The following is a 15,622-nucleotide window of genomic DNA, read 5'->3' on the forward strand; positions in this document are numbered from 1 at the left end:
AGTGTCATCCAGATCTTTGACCTCCAGAATGGATGAGTGCCATATACTTTACATGAGACTACTTTGGCTCTGTACAATTAAACACCTGCAGCTGTCCTCTGCTAGCTGACTTTGGGTTCACAGCACTTGGACAACACAGCTGTTTAACTGCCATGTAAATGCTGGAACTGGAACCTGGGCTCCCAGACCCTGCTACAGGGGATGGTCCCAGAGCCTTGGCTCCAATCCCAGCATCTACACCGCAGTTAAACTGCTGTGTAGCCCAAGCCCTTTGAGCCCAAAGTCAGCTAGCCTGGGCTAGCTGAAGATGTTTAATTGCAGTGTACACATACCCTTGAAAGCCACTCAGACACTTGAAAATGCGAAATACAGTTGCCTTTTTAGTTATTATATAAATGACATCCGTGCTCTATACCCTACAGTGACTCCCATGTAATCTCCATTGCAATTTAAGGTGTTGGTTGTAAGTTTATATCCTTTTGTGGGTCAGGTCATACATATCTTCATCTCTGTTCCTATTCTACCTGTTTACTTGACTTAAATTAGTAAGTTTATATAGCTGTGGGCTGGATTCAAGACGGACTTGGACAACCCTCTTCTCTTGAATTTGTTTCCTCCCTTTAGTCCAAAATGAGGGAAGTTTGACTTTTCAGAGAGACTGCAGTTTTAGTCATCCTATCTGGAAAAGAGGTTTGAGGTGACTTCAGCAAAAGTTCTGTTATAGGTTGCAGAGTGTATAGCTGTCAATTTTACATTACTTCTATTGTAGTGTTTAGATGGTTAATTGAACTTGAGTTGGGAGAGGCACAGAGTGCACCTCAGCATACAAAGTCTATTCAAAAGGAGATAAAAGTTCAGTTTCTTTAATCAAATGAAATGTTCATTTAAACACAAGCTGTTACCTGGACTCCTTCTATGATGTGGGACGACTTCTGTAATGCATTGTCAAGGCCTTCTTTTGAAGAGAATCCAATCAAGGAAAAGCCTTTGTGAAATCCTGTTTCTTTATTCTAGCCCCCCAAATACAAAATAAAATACTGGTTAAACCACACACACAAAGCTTTTCATGGTAAAGATGCTTAGTTCACCAGAGAAAAATTAAATACTTTCAGCAGCCCATCATACCCTTTCCAGAACACTTGTGTCTAACTGCCTTGTGAACTTGAATTTAACTGGATGCTACTCCCCTCCTTCCCACAACTTGAGTCCAGCAGCCAAAAACATTGTCTTTTCAACTTCAGTTTGAAAGGCAAAGGGTGGTTACTTGTTATAGACTGAAGGCTCTACCTATTGCCTACCAAGGCCACAAAAATGGCAGCATTTAAAGGGGGGCTGATCTAAACCACAAGCCTGCCATGAGCCTTGGTAAGTAAGTGAGGTAAGACAGGATCATAGCAGTAGTTTACGATACTAGGAAACCAGATTGCAATAGCAAGAGAAGCAAGATGCATAGGAAAAAAAAAATCCATAACTTCCTAAATCCTTTTTAATTGACTTGCCACTTTAAGAACACATTGCTATTCATGAAGGGGAAAGTCAGCTACAATAGCCAAATCTGCCCCAGTAGCTCACTCCTGAGTTATAGCTAGTTTAGGCCTGGGGGCCACTAAACAGTTCGGCCACTAAATTTCAATCATGACTAGCAGCACCATTTCCAACTTAGGTTGAATCTTTTGTCTAGAAATTAGTCTTGTCACACGGTGCCATTTGTAATGTCCAGTAAAGCATCTTGATTAAAACCTCAATTTTAGTTTTCAGAAATATGATTCCCTGCAGCACCCAATAATTTTATTCACTTCCCAAGTGGTCTCCAATTCATATTGAACCTACTCTTACATAAAATGTTACGTAATATAGGAAGAAATATTACATCAAGAAATATAGGAAGAGCAGGGGGGTTGCTTGTTTTATTGTCCACCTGTAGCTCACATTGAGGGAAAAGATCCTTTTATCTTCTTGAAGTATTCATTTTTGAGAAACAGGACTGGAAATTAGTATCCTGCCAGTTAAGAGAGCTTTAGAGTAGGGCAGGTAACTCAAATGATCAATGCAAAACAAATTAACTAGATTAAAAAAGTTGCATTTAATTGCAGTTTTCATCTCACTGTTAAACAATAGAATGCCAATTTAAATTATATAATATATATTTTGAGTGTTTTACATTTTCAATTACAACAGAATACAACGTATACAGTACTCACTTTATATTACAAATATTTGAACTATAAAAAACAAATAGTATTTTTCAATTCACCTCCTACAAGTACCGTAATGCAATCTTTATCATGAAAGTGCAACTTAGAAATACAGATTTTTTTACACAAGTTTTACATTGTTTTGTTTGAGTGCAGTTTAGAGCCTACAAATCCACTCAGTCTTACTTCCTGTTCAGTCAATCACTAAGACAAACAAGTTTGTTTACATTTACGGGAGATAATGCTGCCCGCTTCTTCTTTACATGGTCACCTTAAAGTGAGAACAGGAGTTCGCGTGGCCCTAATGTAGCCGGCATTGCAAGGTATTTATATGCCAGATATGCTAAACGTTCATATACCCCTTCATGCTTCAATTACCATTCCAGAGGATATGCTTCCATGCTGATGATGCTCATTTAAAAAAGAATGCATTAATTACATTTGTGACTGAACTCTTTGGGGGAGAATGTTACGTCTTCTGCTCTGTGGTTTTACCCACATTTTGCCATATATTTTGTGTTATGGTGGGTGGTCATCCAAGACTGCCATATGTTGTTTAAAAATACTTTCACTGCAGATTTGACAAAACACAAAAAAGGTACTTGTGACACTGTGTAGCTCACAGTAGCACCCTGGAACCAGGATGGATAAAAATCAAATGATTTTTTTTTTAAATCAGATTTTGGATTTAAAAATAAATATTAAATTTCTCTCTCGTTTAAAAAAATAACAGTTACAATTAAATCTCATCACAAACATGCTAAACCTACACCTACAGTCTCATAAAAATGAATTAATGGCTCTAGTCTGTCCAGCTTAACTACCAGCTCTTGCTTCTTGAAAGTTCTGGGCTTTCAGTTTCTGTTTAGTCTGCTGAGAAAGTCACATGTGCAAAGAAAGACACAAGCTGGATAGGATTGTTGTTGTTCTGCGCTTATGTGGTGGTGGAGCTGGGCCAAGCAAGGCAGAGGAGTTAGTTAAGACGCTGTCTTAAAGACAGAGAGACAAAGGACAGAAGCAGAGTAGAAAGGAACAGTGGAGTGGCCTGGAAAGAAAAAGGGAAGACATTATTCAGTACACACAGAGCTTCCTATATTCCCCCACACTTTTGCCATAGAAAAACTGTCATGGCTTCTGGACGTAAGAGAGATCCTATCTAGGAATATTTTAAAGAAATTCCTTCCCTGGGTAAAAAAGAAAATGTGTCAAGTGGAAGCAGTGCAAGAAGGAAATGCAGGGCCTAGTTGCAAGGATGAAACATCATAATGAAAACTGTTTATTGGAAGAAAATGATGTGGGTTAAGATGTGGATATATCTGAAGAACAATGTGGAGCAACTGGTTAGTAACTTAAGTAAATCACTTTGCAATGCATCATTCTTCAAGACTCTCTCTATGCCTTTTACCATAAGTATGATTTAACAAGTAAATTCCCAAGCTGTTTACTATGTTGGATGTTGCTAGAAAAAAGTTTTGTTTAGCTAATCCTTATGGCTTATTTAATTAGTTAACTAGGCTTAGAATCTATCACCCAAGTATACGGTACAGAAAGCTGTAGTAAGAGAAATCTAGAGTTGCCAGTTGCCACTGGGTGTCATTTTTCTTATTTTATATTACATAATACATGCTCCTTATTTTGGAACATCATGGCCACAAACCATAATTGTGATGCCATAAGTCTATTCCCTATTTTACTTCAGCATAACTTAGCTTTCCCAAGGGAACCCCATCCTATACCTGTTTTCTCAAAAAACAGAAGTGCCAGTGAGTTCTATGGGGCTTACTCCAAAATTAAGTGCACCCTAAGTGCAGCCAGTCTTAGCTTTTTTGGTAATTTGGAATTGGATCTGCATCCCTGCTGAAAAAAAATGTAAATGATTAACTGAATAATAGAGTGAGAACAACTATTCAAAATCATTTTTGAATTTTGTTTCAGGATCCCATTTAAGCATAAAAGAGACTATGAGTGACTGTTTATCTGCAACAACTTCAGAGTCATCCATTGGTACTTTTAGCAGCAGTGCTGCAAGTAAAGTATTTCAGACAACAAAGTATCAATAGCAAGCAAAAGATTTCAACCATCCAGTAAAACCACCACTATGGATGGGTTTGTAGTAAGGACCAGCAAATACCAACAAGACACCATAGATGAAAAGATTGCTTGGTTCATTTATGCCACAAATTCTCCTTTTCGCATTGTTAACATCAAACACTTCGTTGACATGGTTGAGTACTTACGACCGGGCTACACTCCACCTGGTAGAGCAGACATTGGTGGAAGGTTGCTAGATGCACACTGTTCAAGTTCCTTCTAATATACTAAGAAATACTGAGGGGAAATTTGCCAGTTTAAGCCTTGATGGGTGGAGCAATGTACACAATCATCCAGTAATATGTGCCTGTGTGACAACAGAAGATGGGGTTGCATATCTTTCAGAAACAATAGATACAATCGGGAAATGCCCACACAACAGAATATTTCAAAGAAGTGGCAGTGAAAGTTGAAATAAACTGAACAAAAATTCAACTGTCACGTGTGCAGGTTTTGTCACAGACAATGCTGCAAACGCGGCAAAGATGAGAAGATACTTAGAAGAAGAAATGGAAGGATGCTCCTTAAGGACATATGGCTGCAGTGCTCATTTAATGCATCTTTTAGCCAAAGACTTAAGTAGGTCTTCTCCAGCAATAAAAGAAAATGTTGCTGAAGTTGCAAAATACTTCCATAACAACCATTTTGCTTCAGCTTCACTGAAGAGAGCAGGAGGATCCAAACTAATTCTCCCTCAAGAATAATTTATTAAGAACTGACCTATTTTCATAAAACTTCGTGAAGAAAACCATGATAAAATAAATAGATGGAAGTATCTCATTCAAAGTATCTAACATTGGATTAAAGATGAATATAGAGGATATGCTCAGTATACTGAAGCCTATATCCATAGCTTTAAACAAACTTTAGAGAAATTGTTGCTGCATTGCTGATGCTGTCGAAATTTGGAAGGCATTTCAAGAGACATTGAAGAAAGAAGTACCTCACCAGAAAGTTAAACTGCAGGCAATAAAGAAGCGAATGGATCAGGCACTAACTCCACCTCGTTTTCTTGAGAACATTCTCAACCCCAGATATAAAGGTAGATGCCTAACTTCTGAAGATGATGATGATGATGCCATGGCATGGGCATCTCAAAATCACTCCTCAGTTATGCCAGTCATAATAAATTTCAGGGCTGGAGCGGAACCATTTTAACAGTACATATTTACTGATCATGTTTTGAACAAAGTCACTCCCCTGAATTGATGGAAATCATTAGCCAGGCACCTTGATACAGAGTTCCTTCAGTTGCTAAGCCAACTTTTCACAGCAGTAGCTTCCTCTGCAGGCACAGAGAGAATATTTTAATCTTTTGGTATTATTCACTCAAAGCTAAGAAATTGACTGGGAGTTGAAAAAGCAGCAAAACTCATATTTCTGTTTCAGTCTATGAATAAAAATGACAGTGGGAGTGGGGAAGATGAGCTAGTAGTAGAAGTTTTAAGGACAGCGTACGTTTAGTGTTTTGATGACTTGTCTGTTAGAGTTAATAACTTTGGAAATTAAAAAAAAAAAAAAAAAAGTTTAAGGACAGCCGTCAGCCGGCAACTGAGGAGACTGCTGCAACTGCAAATGTGAAACATTTAAGATTTAGTTTAATAAAATAAGTGCTATTGTGTGTGTGTGATTTAGTTCTTACCATTCCTAATGTACTGCTGCTGCATCTGTAGCTTGACACAGGTAATGAGTATTGTGTACTATTTCCTAAATTAATAAAAATCAAGTTATCTAAAAAATTACACAAAGTATACCCTCCTAGATATTGTAAAATGCTATATTGAGTTGTAAATTAACATGTTTTAGTGATCAGATTTGCACCATTGTATAAGAAATATGTGAAGACATATCAGTGGGAAACTTGATATAAATCAATGATTCTCTCTTGGTGATTTTAAATTGCCTTGATTTAAAATCAATCCACCCTGCCTGGAACCCTCATATTCACCACTGTCATATGATTATACGTTTTGTACGAAGTATACCTTGTGAGGTATCATTTTAAGAGTCAATCTGTTGAACATTAATATCCTGTTGGATTGTATGTGCTATCATTATATGTGAAGTTAGAAGTATTGCCATATGTGCTATTGAAATATGTTGCAAGATTGGGAAATACCCACAGCCAGCCTTTCAAGTTGCAACAAAGGAGGGGCCAGACAGCATTGAGGGCCATCAAGAAAAGAATCCCCTGTTCCAGAGACAATTTAGAAAAGGCAGGTTTGCAATGGAGACTGCTTGACCAATGGGGGCTACCTAAATCCCATGTCACAGCAAGGACCTTTCTAGCAGCTGGAAGTATAAAAGAAGGAGAGTGACATCATCACCCCCTCCCCCAAATCTCAACACCTGGAAAAATCATTTGGAGGAAAAGACTTGGAACTAGGAAGATTGGCCCCAGACTGTGTACTGAGGAACTGTAAGCTGACTGTACCATCTGTTAGGGTGAGACTGATTCAAATTTTGCTTAGTCTTTTAAAGTTACACTTTCAACTGTGAATATATTTTTGTATTTAAGTAAACAGCTCTGATCTTTATACCTACTACTTATCACTTAAAATCTCTTTATAGTTAATAAATGTTTTATATTTTACCTAAAACAGTGTGTTTTGGTTGATGTGCTTGGGAAATTTCATACTGAGTGAGTGGTGAATTAGTTAATGAGCTTACAGCTGGGAGCTGGGTGGATGTGGCTGAAGTCTCTCTATTGATGATTCATGAGTGTTTGGGAGACCATTCATGTAACTCAGTTGGGTGTGTCCCTGCCTGTGGATGTCTGTGTACTTGCAGTGCCTGTCAGAGGCTTGTTGTTTGACATTAGAATCACAGTGAGAGGCAGCCCAGGTGGGTGCATTTAGAGGGCTGGTCCCACAGTCCAGTTTGCACTCCGGGGACCCCATCACAGTACCAGCACGAGATTTCTAAAGATAGCTACATCACTCGATTGAAGGTTTAAAAATCTAAAGTGCTTCAAAAATCTAAAATGGATGAACTGTGGAATATGCTGTTAGAAGTCTTAAAAGAGCAACACTTTGATGTGGAAACCATAGAACCCAAACCACCAAAAAAGAAAATCAACCTGCTGTTGGTGGCATCAGACTCAGGTGATGAAAATGAACGTGCATTCATCTGCACTGCTTTGGATCATTATCGAGCAGAACCCATCATAAGCATGTCCTCTGGAATGGTGGTCAAAGCACGAAGGGAGATACCTGCCAAATATGCTAAACATTTGTAATACCTTGCAACAGCAGCTACAATCATGCCATGCAGACACCTGTTCTCACTTTCAGGTGACATTGTAAATAAGAAGTGGGCAGCATTATCTCCTGTAAATGTAAACAAACTTGTTTGTCTTAGTGATTGGCTGAACAAGTAGTAAGACTGAGTGGACTAGTAGGCTCTTGTTTTATTTTTGCAGTTACCTTAAAAAAGATATCTACATTTGTAAGTTGCACTTTCACAATAAAGAGATTGCACTACAGTACTTGTATGAAGTGAATTGAAAAATACCTTTTATCTTTTTTACAGTGCAAATATTTGTAATAAATATAAAGTGAGCACTGTATACTTTGTATTGTGTTGTAACTGAAATCAATATATTTGAAAATGTACAAAACATTCAAAAATATTTAAATAAATTGTTTTCTATTATTGGTTAAGAGTGCAATTAAAAATGCAATTAATTGCAACTTTTAAAAAAAAATTACGATTAACTTTTTAAATCATTTGACAGCCCTACTTTAAAGAAATATTTTAAATTCCATAGAAAGAATTAAAGGAAAGGAATGGCAAAGATGCATCTGTTAAACCTTCAGTATGGAATTTATTCACCTCCATTCTCTCAGAATGGTAGGACAACTGAGAGAGGTGAGATAGCAGAAGCATTGTTTAGATGAATTAACGTGTCAGCCAACTGCCATTTTTCCCAGAAATGGGTGTCTTCTCCATATCTGTGAAACATCCACAGCCACCATCTTCCTAGATAAAGTGGAATAAAGATAACTTTTTACAGCCACCCCATTTGGCCCCTTCATTGCCTATCAAGGAGCTGCTGTCAAGTAGCAAAAATAAATAAATAAATAAATCACTTTTCAGCTTATTTACACAGAAAGCCAAATACCACCTATCCAGTTAAGCAAGAACCACTAAGACACCTAATAACTTTGCACTTGCATAACACCTTGCATCATAGGAACTCAAAGCACATAGGAGGAGATTATTATGCCCATTTTACAGTAAAGTTCCAAGAGGTTATGGGCCAACCTCACCAAGTAAATCAATAGGAGCACTGGTAATAATAACCTAAAGTCCAGACTCCCAGTGCCTTGTTCTAATAGTCCAAAGTGTTGTCCAAATATTAGTTATAACCCTTTACAAGAATCTGAAAGCAGGAAACACCAAGAGGTATAGGAGTTGTTTAGGGTGGTCCAAGGAAATAAACTAAAGAGTAAGAGGATAGAATTAAGGAAAATTTTATCAGAATACAAGAAAAGGCTGCCTACCAACGACATCAACAAAGCTGTGGAATAATTTCTCAAAAAAAGTCGTGAAAGTCTCACTGGGGTCTAAAGTAACTATGCATTTGTACATAGGGAACACCCCAACTTAGTAGGGGCAATTAGACAATATGAATTAATAAGTACTTTCCATCTCCAGTTGATTATATGATAAATTACATGATGAATAGTCCCATTCATTTGCTTTGGATAAATGGGGCAATTAGCTAAAGAAAGGCTGATACTCACGAATGGCATCCAACATCTCCTTATGCGCCCAAACTGAGCAAAATAGCCTTTGACTTCCTCTGTGGGAGAAAAACGTACAGTCACGACGAAGTGCAGGACACCCAACAGCCCCTCCCGAAGAAGAGTTTCTAAACAATGGACCTGTGACTGAGACCCTGCAGCTGGGAGAGGCCCCCATCCCCTTCACCCCCTAGGGCAGCAACACGGGGGAGGGCAGCGAAGGCTGTCCCGCGAAACACGCCGGGCTCTGCTCCACCCACGTGCTGATCCCTTGGCCCCTTACTCGGCCTCTGCTGGAGCAAACGATGGGGGGGGGGGGGGAGCCACCCGTCCCGCTCGTTTCCCCAACAGGAGTAAATCGAAGCCGGGCGAGGACCGGCTCCCGCCCGCCTCGGCGGGGAGGGCAGGAGGCTCCGCGCCGCGGCCCCGGAGAACGGGCCCGCAGCCGCTCCTCTCAGCGGCCGGGAACTGGAGACCTGGACCCATCCGACGGGGCGAAGAAGGGCAGGGCAGGGCAGGGCAGGGCAGGGCAGCGCTGACCGGGACTCACCGTTACCCAGAAACCAGGGGATCCGGCCCACGAAGAGCTTGGCCACCGGCCGGATATCGCTGACGCGCGCCGCCATCTTGGAAGGAGAAGAGCGAAATTACCTGACCTCCGACCTCTCCCCGCTCGGCCAATCAGAGACGAGCCAGCCGCCGTTGGCTTTTGATTTGCGCCCGTGGCTGTGGTGGGCGGGGCGCGAGGCCGGCGGGTTTGGTTACCGACTATGGCCAAGAAGATGGCGGCGGCCTTGGCGCGGGAGGGCGGGGAGGACGTTTTCCGCCGGCTTTTCCGTTTCTACCGACGGCGGGAGCCGTGGGGCGGGCCCGACTTGCGGGGGGTAATTGATTTCTCCGCCCCGGGGGACCAGGTAAATGCGGGGAGCGGCGGGATGCCGGCGCTGCCTAGCCCGTGAGTGGCTGTAAGCGCCCCCGGGCAGCCCCTCGGCTCAGGCTTTCCTCCCCGTCGTCCCCCCCCCCCCCCCCCCCCGGTCCTCTGGCGCCACGGCCCACAGGTCTCCTGGGGCGTCAGCTCTGCTCTGGGCTGGTTACATCTCTGTGCTGCCCCCAGTGTTAAGGAAATCGCCAGCTGGCTCCCCCCAGAATCATGGGATGCTAAAATACTAGAAGTTGGGGGCTTTGTATTTGCTTCCTGGTTTTTGAGCCTTCCAGTGCTGTGTCAAACTTTTCCCTGCAGGCAGGGTGGTTAGACAGGTGTGTGCTCAAGGAAGGTGGAGAATAGATTGTCATGGGAGTGCCTGACTCTAGGAGCGGGGCCTGGAGCTTTAGACTTGTGTTAAATGATGAGAATGGGAATTGCCAGTTCCTACTCCGAGAGGTTGGCATGAAAGCCTTTTAAAAGACCCCATCAGCTTTGCTTTCAGAGGGCCTAAAGTTTTCTCCTTCCCTTGGAAGTGTATGTTAATATTCCTATTTGCCTTGCTACAGATATTTGTGAATATTTACGATGCAGACAATGATGCAACTAAAGAGGCTGCCTCCATGCAAACAAGCCAATATTGACTCCTCAATGTAGAGCCCTCTAAATCTGCGGGTATCTGCTTTATATTTATGGGTATCTGCTTTATATTTACACGTATGGATGTGGATATCCACAGAGATTGGTGGCCAGCAGGGAAGCCCCAGCAGAACAGCTGATTGATGGGCAGCTGGCAGAGGAGTCCGTTGCGCCGCCCCCCCCCCCCCCAAGAGCTGTTCCTTGGGGCTCCCCTACCAGCCCACCAATCAGCTGTTCTACAGGGCTTCACTGCCAGTACTGTAGGGGAGCCCCACGGAACAGCTGACTGGTGGCCTGTAGGGGTGCCACCACAGAACAGCTGATTGGTGGCCAGCAAGGCAGCTGTCTGGAGGAGGTTGGGGGCCCCACAGCTGCAGATGCCTGCAGGTGCGGATTGCCACACTGCGGATGGTGGTCTGCGGTAAAATGATTGCAGTAGATCAGATGCGGATCTACATTTGTGTGTCTGCGCAGGGCTCTACCTCAGTGGTCTACACATGCATTGTGATCAACTACTGTTGGTGAAAGATAGTATGAACGCCATGTAAGTTGAGCTTTTTGTGTGTTCTCCTTTTCTAAAAAAACAAGCCGAATTTAGTGATGGTGAAAAGTCACTTAGTGACAGCCTGAGGGTCCAGGAGATTTGAATCATGTTTCTCTTTCTTGACTTTTATAATATTTTTTCTATTAAGTATGTTTTACAAAGAAAGCTGCTGTTTGGTATGGCCTGTGCTGTGTCTGAATTCAGGCTAGATTATTCCAATGGTTCCTTCTAGCCTCAAAATCTATTACCCTGTTTATCCCAAGAACAAGTACTGCATAGGCAGCGGAAAGCTTCACCTGTGCTGCCTTGCTGCTTGTTGAGCCACAGGCCTGCCCTGGCAGGGCTGCAAGGCAAGGTTAGACTGTGACCAGTTTAGTTCCTGGTACCACTTCGAGATCTGTGACTAGCATTTTTCCTAGCTGCAGCATTAGATTTATGGGTGTTTATTCTTCATGTGGCAGTTATTTTTCAGTGCCATGAGCTGGAACTCCACGGAAAACTTTGAAATATACCCAGTTAGAAATCCTTTTGCATGACCTGTTTCTCTCTCTTTCTGCATTTCTAAAGCACCATAGTAGCTAGACATAATCTCTAATAGGCTCATATTCCTCTTCTTTTTTTTAAAAAAATATTTGTGTATTATTAGGACTATTTCAGAGAGGAAGTGGATGACGACCTGGGCCCCAGGTACAAGGGCACAGGGGGAGGAAGTAGCCCAGGGATCGCCGACCACGGGCTGGCTGTGTTGAAGCCCAGGCAATAGTGTGTTTAAGCTGGAGCCCCGCTGATCCAGTGGCAGGATGCCCTGCCACTGTTAAGGTACTGGACTGAGACACAGTTGATTCGGATGGGCCTGTGTCCCCTTGTTGGGGTGACTGCCCCTAAGCCGGCTAAACCTCAATAGGCTGGTGCTGGTTGCTCTATTTTGCCTGCCTTGCCTGGACTGAGGACCTGGGTGTATAGACTGCTTGTTTTGCCTGCCCGCCTGGCCTGAGGACCTGGGCCTAGAGACTGTTTGTTTGGCCTATGTGCCTTGACCAAGGGCCAGGGCTACAGACTCTTTGCCTGCTCATAGCGAAGCGGTGTGGCCTCCCTCCGAGGCTGACATCCTGGGCCAGCCCCAATCAGTTACATCCCTCCTATGGCTTTCATTGCAGCTGGGGGTATGTTGGCGGAATGCCAAAATATCTGAACATGAATATTTTAAGGATAGGCTCACACATCTGCTAAAGCAGCAGCAATTTATCTGAAAGCTGGAGCAGCTTTCGGGGGTCAGGGAGCCCAGTCTGACTCGGCCACCACCAAACACCCCTCCTCATTACCCCAGAAACCTATCCCCTTTTTGGTGGCACTATGTAGTGGTTCTGCTTCCCTCAACATCCTAGGTGGGAAAGAGGAGAGAGTTGCAGATGACACCCCCTGGCTGTTCTTCAGACCTAGCACAAAGCCCCAGCAACTCATGCCTCATTCTGTGGAAATAACATGGGGAAGGTAATCCCTCTGTCTCTGAGGGGGCTAAGAGAGAAAGCCAGGTTGGGCTCCCAGACCCAGCATGTGGCACTAGCAGCTCCTCATTCACACCCCTGGGATAGCAGTCTTCTCCTGTTGCCATCTAACTTACTTAGTTCTGTAGTTTAAGTGTTAGAAGTATGTTTTGAAGCTTCAGGGTTCAAGCCCGGCTAATAAGTTGTGATGTTTGTTACAGTTCTAATTAAGTATTAATTTTACTTAATTTTTTTCCTTTCAGAAAGCTAGAAAATTACATTTGCCATCCCTGTGAAAATCTGCCCAAATTTGACCAAGTTATAAGCCTTTGAAAAATCACAGTTCACACATATTCAGTAGAGATTTGCTAAAGTCTGGCATCCAAAATCTCTGAAAATTATGCCTGTACTGAGCATGGTGCTGGGGGGTCTGAACATGATTTTCTCTGCATTTGTTGATGTAGGCCAGGTCCAGGTCTGACAAGCAGCCAGAGTGCAGGGGGACAACTAGGATTGACAGGGCCAGGAGACTGAAGCTGGGATGAGAAGCCTGAGGATTGGAGACAGGGACTGTCTAGGTGAGGAGATCCAAGAATAGGAGTGGGACGAGGAGCCAGGTCTAAGGAAGAGACAGGACTAAGAGAGGGACTGGTTGGAGGGGACTAGGCAGAAAAGTTTGTGCCCACTAGAGAACACTCCCCTCCAGAACCTGGCATGGAATCCAAGGTTCCTGAGTCTCACCCTTCCTTTGCTGTCAGCAAATATCTGAGAAACCCACTAGCGAAGTGTGTGTCATCCTCCTCTAAAGCTGACCACATAGATGAGCACAGCCTACCACTGCTGTCAGTTCCTCCATTAGCTCCAGTGGCAGAGGTCTGTGCAGGAGACCTAATGGTTCCAACCCTGCTGATGATCCATGTCAGTGTTAATGTGATGGCATGTGATAGAATTTGTGTTTTTACAGTTTGCTTTTTTAAAAAAACCTAGGATATTACACACAAACTACTTTAGAAGAACATTATTAAGGTTCCAAAGTCAAGCACTGGGGAGTTAGGAAATGCCAAAATTAAGGTTGCCTGTGTAATCTTTAATTCATTCCCCTTGTATGTATGCATTATGATATGGTCTTTAATTATATGATCACATACTATTTTTTCCACAGGACCTGCGCCTGATGCTGTGCACGGGATGGACGGTGCTTGTTTAATGAGTAGCTATTCAATATTTTATTTTATTCTCACTGTTTAATGTGCAGACCCAGGCTTTACTTAGTGTATGCTATTCAGACCTGCTCTCAAGACAGAATTATTAATTTCATCCTGGCTGTTCTGTGATGCTCATTACTATAGTATTTATCTACTTCACAAACATTAATTTTCAAAACACCTCTTTGAGATGAGATGGATATTATCCCCATTTTACTGATTGAGAAATGGAGGCAGAGAGAGATGGGTCAAAAGTATGCACTAATTTTGAATGCCCAATATGGACCTGTTTTTTCAGAGTATATAGCATTAAGTAGCACTTTACATGTGTTCAAAGCACAGCTTTCATTAATTTCAGCTCAGTACTTCTGCAAATCAGACCCAAGGGTATCAAGTTGGGCATCCAAAAAATGAAGAACGCATAATTAGTGACCTACCTGTGAAATGTTTGATTTAAGTGAATTGGCAAGCATCACACAGGAACTCTGGGGCAGAGAGAGAATCCAATCTCCATTTAATAGCCTTAATCTCTTCCAACTTTTTCAATAAATGAGGTTGGGGCACTACAGACAACAGCCTCTTCTACTTACACTACCATGATTCATTCCCAGAGCAGGTCTGTACTGTGCACTGAATGAGGCCTGTGGAAAAAACAGTATGTGATTAGGTAATTAAAGACAGCTTTATCATGCATTCACAGAGGGACCAAATAAAGGTTGCCCAGGCAACCTTAATTCTGGCATTTCCTAACTTTCAAGGACTTATCTATGCAACATTAATAATACTCTTTAATTAGTTCCAGAGGGGCAGCCGTGTTAGTCTGTATACAGCAAAAACAACGAGAGTTCCGTGGCACTTTAAAGACTAACAAATTTAATATTTGCAGACATAAGCTTTCGAGAGACTTCAGTTCTCTTCTTCAGATGCAGTAATACAGAAAATAGGTAACACAGAGGCATCTTATAGATATCCAGGTGCATTCAGAACAATGGGGGAGGTGGAGTCCGGTACTTAAGACCTAATGACGACCATTGAGTAGGAGGTGAGAATGGGTGAGCAAAGTAATTTACCTTCGGTGGTGAGACAGCCACTCCAAGTCTCTGCAAACTTGACACATTCAAACTCGGTTTAAACAGAGACTTTAAATTTGTTAGTCTTTAAAGTGCCACAGAACTCTCGTTGTTTTTACTCTTTATATAGTTTGTATGTGTGTAATGTCTGTATAGACTGACCTCTCTAGGTGTTTCTGCACCTGTAGGCGGTAAGATAACAGGTCATAAAATCACATTATTTTTTTTGCTCTCTTACTTCCCCCAAAATAATTTCCAATATGAAGTTCTCAGATTGGATGACCTGCTAGTTAGAGATTAATGCTTTTTATCATTTGAAAACTCTGATTCCAGTCTGTCACATATTATAAAACATGGTTTCTAGCTCTAGTGGCTCTTGTAGAAGTAGCCATTACAATAATACAGTAATTAAGAGGTATCGACAAAAAATGATGTGATTTTTTTTTAAGGTCCATTATCTTGCAACCTGCCAAATCTAGAAATAAATCTGTCCAAAAGCACTGCTAGACCAACACACCCATGGTGGTTTTAATGTGCAATATTTCAAAATGCATCAAGGCTAGAAACAAATGCTCTATGCCTTAAAAAAACTGAGATTCCTCATAACCCTGGGCTTTTTCAAGACAGCAGACTTTAAAAACATCAGTGGTTTTCTGCCTAGCAGTTTTTTAGGCATTGGTCCAATACTGAATGTGACAAGTCTTGGATTTTGGACAAATCACTT

The 15,622-nt window shown here is 42.1% G+C and overlaps 2 protein-coding genes across 2 annotated transcripts in view; one reads left to right on the top strand and one right to left on the bottom strand.

The window, feature by feature from the left end:
• SLIRP (SRA stem-loop interacting RNA binding protein) overlaps positions 1 to 9,729 on the bottom strand; it is an 11,401-nt gene extending 1,672 nt beyond the window's left edge. The window contains exons 1-3 of the mRNA XM_067532740.1: positions 9,585 to 9,729; positions 9,035 to 9,093; positions 903 to 1,010 (exon numbers count right to left, since the gene is read on the bottom strand). Of these exons, the coding sequence (XP_067388841.1) occupies positions 903 to 1,010; positions 9,035 to 9,093; positions 9,585 to 9,660 (243 nt within the window). The 5' untranslated portion in view covers positions 9,661 to 9,729. The remainder of the gene's footprint in view (positions 1 to 902; positions 1,011 to 9,034; positions 9,094 to 9,584) is intronic.
• A 75-nt stretch (positions 9,730 to 9,804) lies between these two features.
• The window catches only part of ALKBH1 (alkB homolog 1, histone H2A dioxygenase), a 32,598-nt gene continuing 26,780 nt past the window's right edge, over positions 9,805 to 15,622 (top strand). The window contains exon 1 of the mRNA XM_067532731.1: positions 9,805 to 9,948. Coding sequence (XP_067388832.1) covers positions 9,805 to 9,948 — 144 coding nt within the window. The remainder of the gene's footprint in view (positions 9,949 to 15,622) is intronic.

This window comes from Emydura macquarii, unplaced genomic scaffold, assembly GCF_026122565.2.
Source record: "Emydura macquarii macquarii isolate MOO-44397 ecotype Brisbane River unplaced genomic scaffold, CSIRO-AGI_Emac_v2 contig_374, whole genome shotgun sequence".
Taxonomy (NCBI): domain Eukaryota; kingdom Metazoa; phylum Chordata; order Testudines; family Chelidae; genus Emydura; species Emydura macquarii.